General features: G+C 45.4%; 1 protein-coding gene across 3 annotated transcripts in view; it reads left to right on the top strand.

The window, feature by feature from the left end:
• Positions 1-20,747, top strand: part of LOC109924951 (annexin A4) — a 39,557-nt gene that overhangs the window by 4,896 nt on the left and 13,914 nt on the right. For 2 of the 3 annotated variants that reach the window (XM_048618752.1, XM_048618753.1), the window contains exons 2-8: positions 3,804-3,850; positions 10,272-10,359; positions 11,962-12,056; positions 14,597-14,710; positions 17,017-17,107; positions 18,703-18,782; positions 20,451-20,507. In XM_048618752.1, coding sequence (XP_048474709.1) covers positions 3,842-3,850; positions 10,272-10,359; positions 11,962-12,056; positions 14,597-14,710; positions 17,017-17,107; positions 18,703-18,782; positions 20,451-20,507 — 534 coding nt within the window. In that variant the 5' untranslated portion in view covers positions 3,804-3,841. The remainder of the gene's footprint in view (positions 1-3,803; positions 3,851-10,271; positions 10,360-11,961; positions 12,057-14,596; positions 14,711-17,016; positions 17,108-18,702; positions 18,783-20,450; positions 20,508-20,747) is intronic. The other variant, XM_048618754.1, reaches the window with a different exon arrangement.

The following is a 20,747-nucleotide window of genomic DNA, read 5'->3' as shown; positions in this document are numbered from 1 at the left end:
GGCTGTAAGCGTTATTTTTGAATGCTTTAATTGAAGCACTGAGCATTGCTGGCTGGGTCAGCATTTGTTGCTCGTGTCTAATTGTCTTTGAGAAGATGGTGGTGAGCTGCCCTCTTGAAAACTTGTTGTTCGTGGGGTGTACGTTGTCAGAGCTGTTGCGAGTTGAGGATTCTGACTCCGTGGTAGGTTTCCAAGTCTGAATGGTGTATGGCTGGGGGGAAAAAAACTGTACCCAGTGGTGTTCCCATGCTTATGCTGCTGTACTTCTAAATAGAAGTGGTCTGGGTTTGGAAGGTGCTGTGTGGAGGGTGTTTAAATTTCTGCAGTGCATCTTGTAGCCAGTAAACGCTGCTGTTCCATGTGGGTGGTGGAGGGAGTGGATGCTTGTAGATGTGGTGCCCATCAAGTGGGCAGCTCTGTCCTGGATGGTGTCAATGATGACAGTCCTGACTTGTGACTTGTAATTGGTGGACAGGCTTTGGGGAGTCAGGAGGTGAGTTTAAGAGTCTTGGATTTTTTCTTCTGTGGTAGTGTTCTTGTGCATCTCCTACTTGTGCTCACCAAGGAGGAAAGGGAGTTGGAGAGATCATGGATGGGTAGCCCAGAGCTTAGGAGTCTGCTAATTGAAAGCATGGTCACCAATGGTAGAGACATTGTATCTGGGAGGTCAGTATTAGAGTAACACAAATATAAATTCTAGGGGTGAAGGGGTGTAGAGGATGATTTTCTCTTCCTTTCGTGGCAGGGTTGTCCAAGGTTGGCAGCCTGTTGAAGTTAGAATGGTGACAGTGTTGTTAGCCTGTCCAGTTTTGGATTGAGCAATTATGCATGAGCTAATAAATTAGCCTGCAGGAGCCCCTGACCTGGTCAAATCGAGCTGTTAATCCTCTTATCAAGGAGCTGTGATGAAAGGTTTGGGTTCATGGGTGTAGGAGTTAATTTTCTCTTTGAAAAGTTGTCGTTGCTCAGAAATGTCACTTGTGCGTGTTTGGCCCGATCCTGGTCGTGCAGTTATGTTTTATCGCATTTCCTACAAATGCACTCAGTGCCAGGGTGTCACGGGTGTCACGGGTGTCACAGCTCCTGGAATCTTGCTCGTGTGTGCATCCTTGACTGAAAGTGGTGAGGAAGTGTTTTTATTTCTGTTCAAATAAGGGTCTCGTGTGGAAATGACAATGATGCTGGAACAATTTTGAGTTGCTCTTGTATGCTTCAGAGGGTGTCTTTACTTCGTTTAAATGCAGTTTACTTGTTGTTTCAGTCACTGTAATAATTGGTCTTAATCCTTCTCTTCACTGCACATCTTCCAGAATTGCAGCCTGGGTAACACTGGGCCATTTCAAACAGTGTGATCTTTTGTTTGTGGACTGGTAATCCAGAGGTGTGGGCTCGTCCTGGAATTCCAACTCTCTGGGATAAATTCCAGTCACGGCAAAGTAAAAAGTTGATGGCAGTAATGACAATTGGGAAATGCCGAATCTGACCTGCTTCAGTCCTGTCCTGTTCAGTTTAGGGAAGGACACTTGCTGTACTTATTCCACACTAATGAATAATGGAAATGAGGGGGCCCTGGTCAATGATGGTTAGGTCTGTTGTTGTGAATGTCAGGGTCAGTGCACAGTGATTATAGATCTGGTCTGATGACTGGGGAAATTGTATGTACAGTACAGGAGTGGGGCAGACTGTGTTCCCAACAGAAGTGTAGGTTAGCTATTAAACATCACATTCTGTTATTGTATTCAAATATCTGACTTTGAACAGGATCTCAATTGTCCTCAACCCCATGGTTTGCTTTTCTCGGTCAGTATGTACTGCATGTTATGAAACACTCCCACTTGATCAACTGTCTGATTTCTGTGGTGAAGCTTACATTTCAATAGACCATCTGGCATCCTCTAACCAAAATGCCACTCCTTGCAGCCTATGGAGTACTTTTTGAGACCTAGCCACGATAGGAGAATGTGGCGGCTTTGGAGTGAGTTAGTGCCGGGCAGCCAGGAATGTTGTAGAGTGTGAGGGAGAGTGTGTTTTTGAGGTTGAACTGCACGGAGATTGGATCTTGTTGTGACAACACATAGGCACCCATGTTGACACAGTCTCCTAATGATGGTCAGGAGTTTGAACCCTGGTCACTTTCTGCCTTGTTTGTGGGGTGGGGGTGGTATCTACGTCGAGATGAAGTGTAGGAGCCCAGATGGTGTTGGACAGTCATCAGCCTGGTGGTTTGGATAGTAGCTTACTGCTGAGCTCTGACCTGTGACTGGGACGTCTGTGTGGCCTGCAGCACTTCACATTCTGTAATCATGAGCCTGAGCTTCACAGAAGTGTCACTGCCACATCACCCAAAGTATTGGGGAATGGACCAGCTCCGAGTTTCAGTCCACCCTGGGAATCTGCAGGCTGAGAGGTGAAATAACTCCATGAAGGCCCTGAACCCGTCTCCAAGTCAGCCTTTATTGACACTGACCCAGTTGGCTCAGAGCCAGCTCAGAGTGAGCAGAACCTCTGACAGTCCCTCTTCTCGTGTATGTGCAGTGATTCAGTAATAAGACACCATTGTGCCAGAACTTCATTCCATTATTCCCAGCACCAGGAAAATGCCCATATGGTCAATGAGCCGGTAATAACCAAAGCCTGCTAAGGTCAATGCTTGGGTGAAGGGGGAGATATTCCTGTTTCTGCCTGTCAGGGCTCCCTGATTGGGGCTGTTAACCCAGTCCAATCAGGGAACTCCCATTCTATGAAGGGCACCTGACTGACCTCCTTTCAATCAATACAGAGGGGGAAAAAAGTTGGTTAGTGCCTGAAAGGGGTTGACCATGCTGGGATGGGTTGAATGGCCCCTGTTTTGGATACTTCCATGAATTCTGCTGGAACCAGTGCAAGTGGTTTCGCTCAGTTGGCTGACATGTGGCTTACAATGCAGAGCAAGACCAATAGCGTGGGTTCAATCCTTGCACTGGCTGATGTCAGCATGAAGGACTCTGTTTGTCAACCTCTCCCCTTGCCTGAGGGGAGTCTCTGCGTCTGTCTCTGGACCAAGATGACGATGGCAACTTTACCTTGACTACACCCCAACTCCATTCTGCTCTGGTCCCCTGCCCCTCTCCCTCCCCTTTTGATGGTCTGCTTTGCCCTTGTGGGCTTTACCCATTTGGAGAGTAAGGCTGGTTTCCTGGTGGTGGCCAGTAAGGCGCGGGGGGGGGGGGGGCGTGTGGAAATACCCTGGGTCACATGGTGATGGGGCCCGGCAGGCAGTTTTGGTTCTGCTTTCCTTGCCACCATTTTTTTTGAGCAACATTTTGTTTTGGGTTTATGGAAACAAAAGAATCTCAGCAATGCATTTTGCTCAGAGTAGAATCCCCTAAGCAGCGGTGTGGTCACGAGCAAATAACAATTTCCAGCGGTTGGGTTGCAGGCTAACTTTATTTTTAAACTCAAAAACCACCAACTGTTGAGATGTTTTCGCAATCAGCCCAAGGTGGGGAGTGTCAGTGTCAGTGTTGGTGGCTGGGCTGGGGGATGAAGTTGGTGGAAGAAGCGTCCCTTGGTTTAGTGTCTCCTCCATGTGACAGTGAGTGGGTGACGTTGTGCTGCTGTGCGGCAGCAACATGGGTCTGCCCTGTTTTGCAGGGGATTACATCCCACGTAGCTGATGGTAATGGGTATCTTGTTAACCATGTCTCTGAACTCTTTCCCCATTTGTCAAGTCAGCTGCCCTTCCTGTTCAATTATTCTGTGAACTTGACTCTCTCTGAAATAAACCTTCTCTGCTTTTGTTTTTGATCTCCCTTCTCGCTCAGAATTTCCCTGAGGACGAGTTTCCGTTTGGTCTGTTACCATGGCAGCTGTAAGTACTCTGCATGCTTCCCCCCCCCCCCCCCCACTTCCTTCCTTGACCATCTCACCTATTCCCTGCCTGCTTACGAATTGATGGAGATTTAATGGAATGGACTGAGATCAATAAAAGTGTCAAAGGTTTCATTGATTTGATTTCTTCCCAGTTAAACTGTAATCGCTTGTTTGGGACATGGTGAAATGTTATCAGCAGAGAAATCCATTGTTCAAATACGGTACCAGTCAGTGAGCAGCTCCTGTGATACTACTACTGTTGACTTTATTAATGAAGCCTGTTTGTGATTGTTTTGGGATCAATGAACCCACACTTTTATTCGAGAGGGGTGTGTAAGGTTTACAGGTTGGAGAATTCATGTTTTAATCACCCTTTCTGAGAATCTATTCTCGTCATAATCCTTGTTTTTTTTTGTTAAAACAATCTTGTTTGTTGCAGTGAATCACACCACCTTGTTCTTGAGTGACATCCTAGGGACCAGTGGTGAATCTTTGCTGTACTTTGTCCAATGCAAGTATGTCCTTTGGTTTAAACATGGAGACATGAACTGCACGTGGTAATCCAGAGGCCATACTTAGCCAGTCATTCTTGGATTCCGTGCTCCTTGCCATGTTTACAACCAGCTCCTTGAAGTTCCCTGATTTCTTAGCTTCAGATGGGATACCCCAAGTCCTCCTGCTCCTGAGTGAAAAGTGGTTAAACTCTCTCCCCTTCTTGATTTTTCTTTCCAGACCTTAGCTGGTTGCAGCAAGCTTCATTTAACGAGTATCCCTTCCCCCTTCTCGGTCCAGTTGACTGCCTTGTTCATTAGCAGAAATGTAGTCAGGCTTTCTTGAGTGAATAGCAAGTGGATCTATTAGTTCCGAAATGCGAGGAAAAAAATAACAATGGCAGGTCTAAATGGAGGGGAGTCGAAGTCGAACAGGCAAGGCGATACCACCTGCTGTTTCCCAGTTCTTGCACTGTGTCCTCCTCAACTTGGATTTCCATCTGTCAAAGTTTGTGGATGAGATTTGGTTCAGTCTCGTTATCCAGGTAACTGATAGAAATAACAACTGATCTGACACTTGGAGCAAATCTACTCCCTTATCAGCTGATAACCCAAAGCACCACTTATCCTTGACTTTGTCTATTAGCCAATCGTCTGCACCTACAGATTTTATTCGCCCCCAACTCCTGGAGATGTCGTCTTGTTGGACGTAGCACCTTTAGTAAATGGCTTTTGGGACTCTTAGTAAATGAACTGATTTCCCACATGGGTTATGTTCTCAAAGAAAATCACATTGTCAAATGTGGTTTTTTTTGGCTGTAACACTATATTGAACAGTCCAGAGAAGACAGTCTCTTATAAGTGCGTTGTTCAAACTTAATTATCAGGAAGCTGCCGTGATCTATTAATATCCACTAAGTGTGCTTCCTGCTGCTGACCTTGGTATAGTGTGCGCATCCATTTGTGAAGCGGGGGCAGGCAATGGATAGAAACCGAGTTAGTAGACAGGAAAAAGTAACTGGAGGAATACATGAGGCTTTGTCTGAATGGCAGATAGTAATTATTGGGTTAACATGGGGATCCATACTAGGACCCCAGCTGCTCACAACGTATATTAATGACTTTAGATAGGAAACAAAACATAATATCCCAACTTTTTTTAGATGACAAAGCTGGGTGGGAGAGTGAGCTGTGAGGAGGATGCAGAGATTTTGCAGTGCGATTCAGATGGGTTGAGTGAGCGGGCCAGTGCACAGCAGATGCAGTTTAATGTGGATAAAGGTGAGGTTATTCCCTTGGGTAGCAAAAACAGGAAGTTAGATTATTATTTGACTGCAAATTGAGAGGAATAGTCAAAGACCGAGGTATTGTCGTGCACTTACTTTCAGTGACTGGTGCATGACAAGTACAGCAGGCAGTGAAGAAGGCAAACTGTACATTGGTCCTTGATATAGGATTTGAGTACAGAATCCACCTGGAATACTGTGCAGTTTTTTGGTCTCCATATCTGAGGAGGGATGCTCTTCCTGTAGGGGTAGGGCAGTGAAGGTTTCCCAAGTGGATTCCTGAAATGGCAAGACTGATGTAAGAGGACAGAGTGACTCATTTGAGGATTGTGTTCACTGGAGTTGAGAAGAAGACTTGAAATGTGTAAAATGCTGACAGGACAAGACAGGATGAATGTTCTCAATGGCAGGAAACCAGGGGTGACCAGGATTGTGAGAAGAAATGTCTTCACTGAGCCGGTGGAATTGACTACCACAAAAAGTGGTTGTGGCCAAAATCTTGTATGCTTTCAAGAAGGAGGTAGGTGTCGCTCTTGAGGTGCAAGGGATGTGACGGAGTACAGGGTTAGGGTCCTGAGCTGACTGATCAGCCATGATCATAAGGAATGGTGGAGCAGTGTTGAGGGGTCGCGTGGCCTCCTCCTGCTCCTATCTTCTCTGTCTAGTTCGAAATAATTATTCAACACTGGCTGAGCACAGCTTGGGATTGCCACTGCTGTGCAGGAAGTTAGTGTGCTGTTGGACCTGACTTGGGAAATGCTTGCCAGGTTATGATTTTTTTTTTTCAGCCTTGTGTGGAAACTTGGCACAGTCGGAAGCGAAGTTGTGATCTCCACTGACTACCAGTTAAATATTTTGTCTCTGATCTTGTGTGAAGACTTGGACTGTTTTGGATTGTTTTTTGAGTGACCAGTCAACTCCATATTGGGCTGTTGTGTGAATGTTACTGTTGCTGATTTTTGGGCTTGGATGAGAGGCAGGTATTTCTCCAACTTGTCCTGACTACTGCTGTATCCATCAACAGTGTGCTAAGAGCTCCACGAATGCTGCTGGGCTGTCTCCATGTGTGGCCTGCACTTTGATGCTGTCGCTCTGGGAGGTTGCGTTGTGAGGTGGTGGGACAGGAGAAGGTTCATGATATCAGCAGCAACTGTTGGCCTGTTGGTCACTCACGTATGCCAGCAGATACTCCTTTGGGCAATCTGTTTGCCATACCCCTGAACCATCATCTCTTGTGCCTGACAGTGTTGTCTTCCTTATCTCCTTCAAATGATGTTCCCTGATTAAATTTGACATGGCATTATCCTTTTATGATGCCTGTTCAGTATTGCTCCGTTCAGTTTCTTGCTTAGCTGAGCTTCTGCACTTTGGCCACATTTGATTCTCTCTCTCTGACACAAGAGTACACATGAACCCCCTGACCTTGTGGCCAGCTCCTGGAACTGCTGAAGCACTTCAGACAACTCAACTATGGTTGCTGTGGAGGTTTGTTTTAACTTTGTCCTCCTGAATGCAATTTAAAAACTAAAAGCTAACCTGCTGGTGGAGATACTTCAATTTGGAACTTAACTGCTATTGGCTGTTGGCCATCTGTTTCTGTACATAATTTGCTGTTGTGTCTGAATTTAGAAATCTTGCTTTTGATTGTCGCGGCACTAGGTGAGGTGTTTTGTTGGGGATGTTGAGGAAGTTGGTTTCAATTTGCTCACATTCAGCTTTGCCTCTGAAGGAAGAGGCAACTGTGGAACTTGCGATCAAGATGTTAGGACCAGAATCAGCACTTGGTCAGCCATATGATCCATCGCATTGCTTCTAGCAGCAAAGAGGCAAAACCTGAAATGCTGCAGGATATATATATGGGGCTTTCCTAAATGTTGTTGCAACCAAGGAAGCATCTTCCTCACGTTGGCCAAGTTGTACACAGTAAACTCCATCCTGATAGTCTGGTGTAGATCACTGTTGACCGGTTGGGTTGATGTTTCTGCTGTGTGCCGTGGGATGCTTTCCTGCAGGTAAGTCCCTATCAAAAATCCAAATCATTGTCAATTCCCGGAACATGAAACTGCATCAGAATTCCAGTGATATCTCAGACTGAGCTGCAGCACTCCTGTGATGGAAGGCCACTACACCTGATCAGTGTGTGGGAGCATTTCCCAATAAACAGTGTCAGCTCCAGTTAATGAGTAACTGACCCTGGCATTCATGTTGCCTGCTGCCTTGGATGATTAGTCCGCATTGGGTTGGCCAGCAAATGACCCACAGCTTCAGGCTGTGCTAGTTGAGGGCAAGCTCGCTGCCTTGAGCAGCTTTTGTTGAATGGAGCTAACTACATCAAGGTGTTATCTATCTTCAGAAAGGGATGCCGTTGTCTATCAGTGCGGCTCTGCTGTCCTGCTAATTTCTAAAGAAAAGGCAGGCAGAAACACTTGGTTAAAAATCACAGGCATGTGCAGATGCTCTGGCCATTGTTACTGTGAGTGAAATGTCACCCATGAGGTTGGAACCACCAGTCTGTGAACCCTGGAAACTGGCCATGGGGAAACATGCTACGCTGGCATTGATGTGTATGTCAAGTCGTTAACGCAAGCTGTGTTCAGATTTTCACTGGCCTGCCTCTCAGCCACCCTGACCACATCATTGATTCACCCTGACTATTTTTATCACAACTGGGTTCAGAGTTACACTGGTCAAGTTACCAAAGGGAACTCCCTGCAGTTCAGAGTGCTGAGAGCGCTTGTGGTATTCCCTGGCACAGAGACAGGACCTTGGTTTAACAACCGTCAACACTGCACTGACTCAGTCAGTCAGATTGAATGCTGTGCTCTGTGGCTGGGAGTGGGACGTCCTGATGGGGCCAGCGATGGCAACTGAGCCCATGATTTCACTTAGCTGGGGAGATCCGAGAAGGGAGCAAGTGCCTCTCGGAGCGGGCAAGGTCTTGGAAAGTTTTCTTGTGTTAGTGCGCAAAACAGGTGAAAGGTCTGTAACCAGAGGACGTGGGGTGAGAATGCCACTCGGGACAGATGAGAGCTTTGATCAAGTAAGCAACCTGAAATGTTGGAGGCAGCAGCAGCAATTTCCATCATCCTTTAGTTGTTTTTCTTTATATGAAGGAATTGGACAGGTCTGTTATAATGTTGCGCAGAGGCATGGGCCAAGAGTAGACTCCTGGGAATAATTGGTTGGGTCTTCGTAATTTGATAGCATTTGGAGAGCATCCTTTTTATGCAGCAATGTGTCCTCTTGACATGGGAGAAGTGGTGTTTGCATCATTTCTAATAATTCCCTCATGTGGAGCCTAGTTCTGAGGATCCAAACACACCCTTTGTAAAACTGTACCCATGCCGCTGCTTATCTCTGGCTGTGTTAATGATGGGTTTTCTTGGCGACCTGGCTATTCAGAAGTAATCCTGTCAAATCGTTCTTTGGGTATGAGCAGTTTCTTGAAGAAAGTAGTGCACTTTTGAGTCATTCTAATGTAATAGAGGAAACAAGACAGCGATTTGGAACACACCGAGATACTAAAGTAGCCGCAATGTGACCCTAATTTGTCAGGACGTGTTGCTACATGATGCAGTGTTGGCCCACTTGCTCTCAGTTGCATAGTGACCAAAGTCAGCAGGCTGTGGTCTAGAATCCCACTTTGAGCCGTCACGGTGTGCTCAGGGCTAACACTGGGGCACAGCATTGCAGGAGTGCTGCAGCATGAGGGGAACCATCCTGAAGGTGAGCGACCTGACATCCCCTCATACAAGTGCAGAAAGAAACCTGCAGGGCTTTGTTGTTCAGAGCAGCTCTGATTGCTTCCAGGAGGAGGTTTCTCTTAAAGATCATGATGCCTTTTAATTGGTTATGGACTGGATTTTTCGGTTTGGTGAAAGACTGCTCTGTAATTGACTGTGTGCGTGTCTCCTCCCTTCTCTGTTTGTGGACACATTGGGAGCTGGCAGTTCCCTGTCTTGGTGAGATACTGGTTTTGGTTTATGACCCTCAAGCTGCAGCATCGTGAGTGGCAGCAATGTGCCTGCTCTTCATCACCAGCTGCCCACCTCATCCCTGTGCCTGTAGTGTTGAGAACAGTGATTTCCTGCTTCACTGATCTCTTACGGCTGAACCGAGGTGATCAACGCTGCAGCATGAGAAGTTGATTAAGACAGGGTCTGCCTTTCTAGTCAGTTTAGACAGCTAACTTCTCCTCGTATTTATTTACTGCAGTGTAGCTCTTCCCCCACAGAACTTGGCTGTGTTTGTTCTTTGGCATTGCTGCTGGAATTGTGCTGGATGATGACACCCAGGACATGGGACACGTTGCTGAAAACTGATGAATCTCTGCTGCCACCCACATTTCGGAGGGCAGTGTTGGTGGGGGACAAGGGAGATCAGTTAGTGATGCACAGTGACAGTCCCACACTGTCCTACAGTTAAGGACCTGATGTCCTGCAGCTAGAGTTTCCAAAGTTGATGAGCGACATTGAGCAGCTCATCTGATGTTTGAAATCTCAGACCCTTTGGCAAGACACAGACCAGGTAAACAAGAGGAGGGTAGGGAAGCAGGGACCTTTTGGTAATAAATGGCGATCGGTTGGTCAGAATAAAGAATGGATTTGGGCAGAATGATGACACTATATTTTACTTGTGACAGGTGGGACAACGTGGCACTGTCCAACAATACCCTGGATTCAATTCCCAGGAAGATGCTGCCAAACTGAGAAAGGCAATGAAGGGACTAGGTTTGTATCCCAATCGGTCAATTTTCATTTCACCAAGATGTCGTTCTGGGGTTTTGGGGCCACAGGGTGTGTCTGAGACCCATGGGACATGGTGAATGTCTTTTTTTTCAGCTGCCTTGGTAAATTTCACTTGAAACTTTGTTCCATTTATTCTGCAGCAATACTCTATGCAAAACAGCTCCACCTTTGCTCCAATTTGTTCTGAAATATTTTCTATCAGATGCGTCACCAGGAGAAGGCCATTCAGCCCCTCTAACCTGTTGTAACATTTCAAGTAGATTGTTTGTGTGTATCAACCCAACTTACTTTTTTTTTTGTTTTGTTCTGTGTGAATATTTTCCTTTTTCCCCTGATCTCAGCAATGTTTTGGGATTGGAGTGGATTTGCTATTGCACACCCTTCTGAAGTGCTGCCTGAACAATCAGCCCATACTGTTTCAGTTGGCCTCTGTTCTGCCCACTTTGGGAAGAGAGAACCAATTCTTGGACCAGCCTAAACATCTCCACATCTAAACATCCCCTACCAGGTTTTACCCTGCAGGGAATACAGCCTCCTTTGTGCAGCTATTCTGGTGAAATCTGAAATAACCTAACAACCTGCAAAGTTACAGAAGCATCTCTGACAAGTCCGTGACCATCTTGGAACAACACAGAATAATTGTGACCTTTGCAATGTCCAGTCCATCTCTGCGTCAAAAGGAGGCAGGCAGATTTGTAAGGTCACGCTGAATCAAGTTAGACTGCTTGTAGGTACGGAGTGCCCACACCTTTCTGTGTGGATGATGGCACTCGGGTAGTCAATTGTACCAAGGCATTTTTATGTTCCTTACTTGCTCAGTGGTAGATAACCTTCAGATTACTTGAACTTGACCACAAATATTCTCCCTCAACACCCCCACTGCCATATGTAAAGAGCAAAAACTTGAAAATGAATGTTGTGCATCAACTGAGTAAAAATACTGTAATTACTTTTTGTCACTGTTTTAGATGGGAATGGAGAACATGATTGTATGTATGCTCTCGTGATTCTGCACTGAAAGATGGGAATGTGGCTTCCCTGATGAAGTATGGTGTTCCTGCCCCAGGGATTACATGATTTAATGTGCAAATTACACAATCAATCATTCTGAGTGGTCGGTTGTAATTGCATCACGTTCTTTAGTAGCTTTTGGTTTGCAGTTTCAGAATGCACATGTATTGAATTGTAATCATGTCTCCTCTAACTAAGGAGTATGATCTGGCATTTTTGGGAGTACTATAATGGAAATTCACAGAAAAACAGTCGGTCAATGTATGTGGATGTATTGCAAGGGATTCAGTGTTGAGTCCCACTGTAAAAATCTGTTTGCTGATGTTGCTTCGTGAGCATTTGTTTGTTTTTCCACCACTCTGTAAGGCAACTGCTTTGTTTGCTGAATGGCTTCTTTCTTTGCTGTAACATATTTGGTGCAGAGTTAAAGTTCCTTTGTCTATCACATGCTGATAGTGGAAACCTTGCCGAATACTGCTCATCTTCCACAGCCAAACACACACCATTGAATTTTATGCGTCTTAGACCAGAAAATGACGAGCTCCCTTTTGAAACTGTTCTGTTGCTGTGTAGGTACTGATGAGGATGCGATCATAGAGGTACTGGCCAGAAGAACGATAGCTCAGAGGCAGCAGATCAAAACAGACTTCAAGACTGCTTTTGGCAGGGTATGGTTTTTGACTGCAACTTTCAGAACTCATTGAAAAATGTACTAATTGGTGATGTCAATTCCAATTCTTCTCGTCCACTGCAGGCCGCCAGATAACTGTTTCATGCTGCCGATCTGGATCAACTGCATTTCAGGCTTGGTGGAACTGATAGTCACACCAGGGAATATCTCCATTCATATACTCGCTTCCACTGAGAGGTCTCAATTAACCCTTTCCCATAGCGTTCAGCCAAATTGAGGATAAAGTAAACACCAACAAGCCAGTTTATGCTGTAGTCTATCCTCCGACTTGTCTCATCGGCCTGAGTGAAGGTTATGATCTCTGGTAGCTGTTGCAGTTTTCTCTACCTCTCTACTATTCCATGAGTCGTGACCACTGTAGAGTTGGTTCCTTGGATATTTGGCAGAAGTGAAGCCACTGCCCAGCTTTGGGCAGTGGGATAGAGATGGCCATTTGTAGCCCTTCACCTGCCTCGGGAATCTGGCTATGATCAGCACTGCTCTGGCAGGGCAAGTTGTGTTTTATTCTGTCCTCATAAAATCAGCTCACTGAAGTTTCAGAGGATCCAGAAGAAACAGAACTGAAACTCCACGTAGAAAAATTGTGCAGTAACAGATGTCTATTGTGGGGGAAATAAATGGGGATGTTTAGAAAAGGAACAACCTGTTGAAATAATAAAGCAGTTTGGTTAACCTCTAGCTCCTCACCTCCTTCACGTATACAGAACTTACTCACGGCTCCAACTCGTGGCTACGTTAACATGATGTTTGTTGTAACTCTCAACTTCTGACCTCTCGGTTCGCTCTTCTCCTTTTTCCCCACCCTTGAGTCCATGTTGGCCAATTGCTTTCTTCTGCCTGTCTCTCTGGGCCACCTTCCTGTGTTCTCAGACTATGGTCTGTTCCCTTCCACAGATCTTCTCCACTTAAAGCAGGCCAATCCTTTCAGTTTCCAACAACTGCTTGCTGCCTGTTGAGTAAACACAATCCTGTCACTGTCTTTGTGTGTTGGGCACTGAAACATTAACGCTGTTTTTGAACAAAAAGGAATTGTACCAAAGCGCTCTGTGGGGGAAATCTCAATTATTCACTGCTCTGTTAACAACTAGTGAAGGTTTTACTTTTCAAATTCTCCTAACTTTTTTTTGAGTTGCTCACAGTCAATATCTCTGTACCATGTTACTTGCTCCTCAACTGTTGTCACACCTCATCAGCATTGGCTTCTCTCGCTTTCTCTGTAATCCAGTCATAGTCACAAGATCTGCAGCACTGGAAAAGTCACTTTTTGGCCCATAAGTCTGTGCTGTGGAGAAAAAAAACCAAATAAGTATTTTGCTGCCGTTGACCCACACTTAGCCTATAGCCTTGTATGCTTGGCATCATAGGTACACATCTAATGACTACCATGTGCTGACTGTTTTTGTTTCTGCCTCTCTCCCTCACAGGCACTGAGTTCCAGGTTCCCACCAGCTACTGGGCAGAATAAGTTTTTCCCTCCTATCCCCTGAAAACCTCATGCTCCTTCATGTAAATCCATGTCCCTATTCCTGACTTCAGATTTAGGAGTAACCCTGTCATATTTTTGAGGGTCTCTGGTTGGGGTTCTGCCAAAGTTTGTTACACTCTAAATCAACCCTGTCAAACTCCCTCAATTTTAAATGTGTCCTAGTCCTGCCTCAGCCTGTTGGCTCTGATTGCCAGCCTCCTCTGTCTCTGCTAGTTACAGGAGAAGGTCAGTTCTGTATCTTGTGTCTTCTGCATAGTGTCTGTTTGCTGATGGCAGAGTGGACTGCAGTTCTCAGTGAGGCAGTGTTACTGAGGAGCCTCCAGATGAGACGTGTGATATGGTTGCTCAAAGGGTTGACATTCTTTGGCAAGAGCAATGTCTGTAATTGGCTAGTCTGTGTTTGAGAGATAGTAAGCCAGGATCAGAAACAGTAGCATCATTCCACAAGAGAGAGAAAAGCTTAGGCAAAGAGTGATTGTGACCTCTTGAGGAGACAGTGGAATTCATGAGGGAATGTGCTTTCAGTAATTGCTAGACCAGGTTTCGTTGGTGTACACAAGTCAATATGGAGGGTACTCTTTCCCTATGAGCTGTTAATGAGCCTCCAGAGATTACAACAATATTTGTACGAGTCTAACTGCCATGGAAACATTGAGAAGCAAAGCATTGCTTCTCGGATGAGTGTCTACGTGTGGGTCTAAGTGTAAATGTGGCACTTCACCCCTCCCCTTGCAGGGGAAGCCACATATGGAAATTGGTGGGGCCTGCAGGACCTGAGGTAGCTTCATATCAACACCATTTGCTGGAGTTGGTCACACGGTATTCTGTGTATGTGCTGCAGGAAACTAACATGGGGAATCTCCCTGGTGTTTTAGATGCTGCTTATTCCATTCCTTCGTGTCATGTTGACATAGTGGTGCAAATATCTGGGAATGTGTTTTCATAGTTCGAGATAGTCGTCAGGGCTAAAGGACTGCACGTTTTAACATTGTATCCTATTCTTTTTCCTTTTTTAATATACCTTGCTGCAGGACCTGATCAGTGACTTGAAGTCCGAAATATCTGGCAATTTTGAGCAAGTTGTGCTTGGCTTGATGATGACACCTGTCATGTACGATGTGCACGAATTGAAAAAGGCCATCAAGGTATGTGAGCTGTTGTGAGCACTCTGTGACTACTGGAACATTGTGGGAGGGGAATTGAGGGCTGGATGGGTGCCTGCAGACAAAGGATGTGTGAGACCCAGTGGGCTCAGACTTGTTCCGTTGACAAACGTGTATGTTCCCGTCCAGGTAGTGAAGCTTCACAGTCCACCACTTAAGGCTCTACAGTGAGTTGATGTTTACCAGAATCATTGGGCATACTCAGGGTTAGCAAAGTAGCTTTGTGTCTCACCAGAGTTGACGCTCCATGTGATGGGGAGACAGTGGGACGTAGAATCTTGCTTCTGGTCTCCCTGTACTTGCTCCTTATTAATGATCAATTGGAGCAAAAAAAGCATTTTGAGAAAGTAAACATCTTTGCTCAAAGAACTCTCTAAAATGCCAGATCGATCCCTCCTTGCACTGATGTTAGTACAGTCTTGATGTAGGCAACATGGTTGCCATGTTTTCTGCTCTCAACAGCCGTTTGACGTGAAATTAATTCTTTTTCCATGGTAGTCTTGAAAGATGTGACCCAAGTCCCCTCGTTTGACATGAGATGGAAGACCCAGCATAGGGTGGGGATGGCCTGGTTTTCGAAATTGAAGCCAGATCGTTCTCCAGTCCAATTTTGCAAACTTGTTCATTGTGAGGGAAATGCTTTTATAAAAGTAGCTCGGTTTCCACAAACGGTTACTGATGGCACGTCTGTGTTACGTTGGCGACCTCTGGTTTCTATGTTTCTGCTAATTGAGAATAGGGAACAGGATGTGGGGCACATGCAGGTCTACAGGTCACCAATCAATCTTGATCTTGGTGAATAGCAGGACAGTCTGAAGGGGCTGAACGGCCTCTTCCTTTGCCCACGTTTAGCCTGCTTTTGGTTTCCGAAGCTGCTGTAAGTTGTATGAGACTTGTCATTGTCGCCAGTGTGAGAACTCCCCTGGTGTTCTGGCCAATGTTCATTGTGAATTAGGATCAGTAAAATAGATGGCCCCCCTCCCCCAACCTCCTTGTATGAATAGGTCAGTGACACTGCCAGCTGTCTCCCTGCCATTCACCTTTCTCATCAGTCCAGCTCCTATTCGAGACTATTGATTGCCTCCCCTGAGGTTGTTTACTCAGTTCCTGAAGTGAGCGGTGCCTTTGCAGGTCAAGGTTTGTGAAATCGGTGTTCATTTGAGATGCAAGCTGCGTCACGTTTTTTAAATCTTGGCCAAAAATCTGTCTTGTGTTTTGAAGGCTTGTTGGAAAAGTGAGTTGTTTCTCAGCATTACTGCTGTTGACTCATGTTGTCTGATCAATGATGCCTGCTCCTCCAGTGGGAGTTTGAGCAGCTTCTGGCCAAACATTGGTACCATGTGTCAGTGACACATCACACATCGACCTTCTGTTTGATGGACTGTTGGAACAATTGATTATTTGAAGATAAAAATATATTGGGTTTTTTTTTGTAAAGAAATGTCATCCTGCAAGGTTGTTTCCACCACCATCAATTGAGCTAATTGTCAAATGTCATTTCTGTGGAGCTGTTAGAGTGAGGCTCTTTTCTCTCTGGAGTGACTTGAATCTGTGTGATCAGAAATGGCACATTATTCAAGGTCATTATTGGATTCCCTGTCCATGATCTCTGAAACAGATCAGCTGGTGTGTTTTGTAGAATAGAACACCAGAGTTTGAACAAGCCTGTTTCTGTGCTATCACCCTTTAACCGTGACACTAAATAAGAGGCCTCCCTGTTCCACTGTCCTAGTAAGCATTTCTTTCATTTAGAATGTTATGGAGGTTTGTCCCCTGCAGGAAACATGTAAGTGCACTCTGCAACCTTGCAGTCCTTCCTGAACTCAGTCAATCCTCCCTCCAACACTGCATCAACAGAGGAATTGCTGAAATGATCCATCCCATCTTTGTTTACCGTTGTTGGATTGTTGTTCGATTACATTAACTGCTGCACTGACTGATGGAACAGTCACTGTTCCAGGAGTGATTAATTGCGCAGAAGATTTTCAAACATAGCCCTAGGTCTCTGAGCAATGTTAGAGGTGCTCTGTTTAAATTGGAAGCCTTTCCTTTACCATGCTATGCATGGTGTTTTGTTTGTTTGTTTTTTGGGTCACAACTGGTATCCAGGCTGACACAGAAGCTGCAATGGCTATATCCGTTCTAATTTGTTTCTGAGCGGCTTGCGGTGCCTTCAGGGCTGTTATTATCTTCCATTTTGTGGTGAACAATGAATGCATCGGGAGTACAATACACTTCTCTGCAATCTGAGAGGAAGCTGCGACTAATTCACACTGTTTTGTCCCTAGGGTGCTGGGACTGATGAAGGCTGTTTAGTTGAAATTCTGGCTTCACGGAGCAACCATGAAATTCAGCAAATTGTTGCCACTTACAAGAACGGTAAACTTTTTTCCTCTTATTGCTGGAAAATAAAACTGCTGTTTATTGTGCAATAAACTCTCCGGTCCTTCTGCCCCATTCGAAATTTGGTTTAGTTGACTGGTATGTGATGAGAGTTGTACAGGCTTTCTCTGATGTATCAGCAGCATGTCCTCTTTATGGAAACTTTGTGGTGCAGTGAGGAAGTCTCCCACAGTGTGTAAGCAGACCTAAAAGTCACAGGCTGTGACCAACAGCTTGATCAGATCTTTACCAGGGAGATTGAGAAGTGCAGTCGGGAAGTGGTGGAGGTGGTTAGAATTAGAAAGTTGTAAAAGCATCTGTGTGGGTATATGAATAGGAAGGGTTTAGAGGGATATGGGTCCAATACTGGCAAATGAGATGGATTAATTTACCATATCTGGTCAGTATGGACGAATTGGATTGAAGGGTCCATTTGTGTGCTATATGACTTAGTGAATAGCAGGGCTTAGAGTTTTGATTCTAAGATGGGTAGTTGACCTAAATATAATTGTGAAACTGGAATGTCAAAAAGGCTGTCGGCATGTTCTGTGATAGGTGATCCTTTTTTCTTTTAAAAGAAGGTCAGACTCCAATGGAACAGTGACTAAATTCAGCACCTTGTGGGGAAAACTGGTTTCTGTGGACCCTGGGCTATGAATAGGAAGTGGATAGTGCTGTTGTGTTTACATGGATTAGGTCAATGTCTAGGTCCATTCACTTTGTTCTAGGTTCAGAAAAAGCTGTCCAATAAGCCAAGGTGTTTTTCTTTTTTTGGTGGGTTAGTTCAGAAGATACCACTGTCTTCAGAAACCAGTTGAGCTTCACTCTTGGAAACAGTTGAGGAACCAGTCCACCCTCAGCAGAATGGATTAAATTGTGAAACTTTTCACTTAATGTTGGTTTAGGAAGCTTCAGGTTTTTGGGCGTGAAGATTTGTGCCTAGTTCTCAACTGATTTGCCAAGGATTCAGACTTATCCTAGTTCAAAGCGAGGAAGCCATGAGGAGTCGGGTGAAACCTGAAGAGTTGCGGGTGAATTTTCTCAGCTCTTGAATCTTGGCAACCAGTAGTTTCATGCACTTTGTTTTGCTGTGTCTGAGATCTTGCTGAAGGTCTCCTATGTGTAGATGTTTGTTTTTTTTCATGAAGTAAGCTTCATTTGAAGAAATCTGAGCTCTTGCAATGTGTCTCAGTGACTGACCACTGGTAACTCACTCGACAAAAACAACTAAACCCCTGATGTATCCGGGCAGATTTCATATTACCTGAGATCTGTTGTTGAAGCGTACTGTCGCTAAATTAAAGAGCGTCTGGATGACTGGCCATGCATTAATGAAGAGGCTGTGTGGAGGATTGCAGAAACAGCTGAGGGTTGTAGACTGTAGAAAGTGAGAATTGGAGAGGGGGAGATGACAAAAAATTTCAATTCTGGATTGAATACTTTGAAATGGAAGCATTGAACGTTATTTTGGACAGGTGCAATATGCTGGTTGTCATCTCCTGATGGTGGGGCCTGAAATATTGTCAGTGTTTTTGTGTTTCTTCCTTTTTCACTGTCCAGCTTATACATGGAGGGTTTTTCTGCTTTTGCAGAGCATGGCAAGAGTCTGGAGGATGACATCTGTGGGGACACTTCCCTTATGTTCCAGCGAGTGCTCGTGTCCCTGGCAACGGTAAGGAGCAGCTGGCAGATCCTAGCCTGCCCTCAAGTAAGGGTCCTGAGGTCAGGAACTGGGCAGCTACAGTTACAACCTCTCCAACATCTGACACTTGCCAGAATGAGCTCTGTGCTGCTAGAAGAACACTCCTGCTGTCCTTGGCATATGTTTCGACTCGAGCTACAGAAAATGGCACGTTAATTTTGACAGGCAGAACTGACCAGCGTTTCTGTTGGATATGAAGCCAGCGTGTCTGAGTAGGACTATGTTTGGAGGGAGCGAGCATGTAAAGCCAAGGATCCATGAGCCCTTAAGTTGTGCCAGGAAAGAGCTCCCATACCTCTTCACTGCTGTGTACAACTAATTTCCCTTTTTTGTTTGCTCTTGTTGTGAGACCTATTTGTGTCATGTGGCTAGTTTTTTATAAATATTCTGGAAGCTGTGTGTGTCAGACCCATACAGGTGCCTTCAGATTCGCACAATGAGGTGTGACTGTCATAGCCAGGGCCTTGGCTCACTGTTGGCTAATGATGCCCCCTGTCTGCACCTTTTTTATTGCTGCTTTCGGGTTACTGACATCTGGCTGTTGTCTGCCATTCTCTGGCACAGGGGAGGCAATTCCCAAAGTTCCTTTGGCTGGAAAGGGAATGAAAGCCCCACAGGTCAGTTCTTGGTGACAGTGTGCACCCCCCGCCCCCCAGTCTCTGATTTGGTCAGCAGGCCAGTTTAAGACCCTGCCTCCTGTCTGTCTGCTGTACCATCAATGGAGAGTGAAACTGACAGCGAGATAAGACTGACGTTGCTCCTGATGAAAAAAAAAATCATAGTAAATTCTAGATGCTAGAAATCTGAAACAAAAACAGAAGTTGCTGGGGAACTGAGGAAGGGTCACCAGACTGGGAGCGTTAACTGTTTCCTCACAGATGCTGCCAAACCTGCAGCACTCTTCCAGCAACTTGTTCCTGATTTACAGCATCTGCAGCTCTTTGGGTTGTTATTTAGTTTCTGCAGAAACTCTGACCTGGCAGCATCTATGAGAAGAAACGAGAGTTCATGTTTGAGGTTCAGGTTAAGAAGGAAGGTCAGTGGACAAGGTGGCCCTGTGTTTTAGATGTCCCACTCAGCAGGATGGGACCTGTCCGAGTTTATCCTGTGAAACCACTTGGGAATCTTGCAGGTCCCAGTGAGATCACTGCTTAGGCTGCAAAACTGTAGAGAATCGATACCCATTAGATGGATGGTTTCATCATAGGACAGACCCCACATCCCAACTCAGCCAGTTTTGGGTTTAAAAGTAGCCTCATGTTGGTTCTGAGGGGATGAGGAGGCTGTGTGTTTTCTCTTTCTGTGGACTGACAGGGGTAAAACTGGAGGGTGAGACCGGAGGCTCTGGTCCCGGAGTTGAACAATGTGCAATAACAGGAATGGGACTGTGACTGCCCACAGGCGGTCTGGTCAGACTGTAGTTCAGCAGCTGTCAGATGTAATTGTACCTGAGTTGATATTGTAGTGAATGCCAGATCTCTGCATGTATGTGAAGCTGTACTCCAGGACTCTGGGGTTATTTTGCGGTTACTTCCTGTCTGTGAATTCTGTCACTGATCTCCAAGAAATTAACCTTTTGCACTGTTGGCTACTTCCTCCTTGCAACAAGTGAATACAGAAACTGTTTGCTGCTCACAGGGTAACCGTGATGAAGGAAGTGTTGTGGATGAAGAGCGAGCCAAGCAGGATGCGCAGGTAAGTCATGACCTGAGACCTCTACAACCACCACGAATAAATGTGAGCCACTCGAATACTTAAATCACAGGCCAGTTGAGCGGCTGTAACATGAGTAGATTGCTTCCAGCTGAGCCCCCAGCTCTGCAGGTCACAGATTGGGGTCTTTGCTCCTGATTTTTCAGACCTCTGCAGGTACATGGCTGTGATAACTCTACTTCACCATGCCTTCATGGATTGAGATAATTCTCTTGGATCTGA

The sequence above is a fragment of the Rhincodon typus genome, chromosome 40 (assembly GCF_021869965.1).
Source record: "Rhincodon typus isolate 14 chromosome 40, sRhiTyp1.1, whole genome shotgun sequence".
In the NCBI taxonomy this organism is placed as follows: domain Eukaryota; kingdom Metazoa; phylum Chordata; class Chondrichthyes; order Orectolobiformes; family Rhincodontidae; genus Rhincodon; species Rhincodon typus.
The sequence above is the reverse complement of the archived record's forward strand: the minus strand, read 5'-3'. Positions and strand labels throughout refer to the sequence as shown.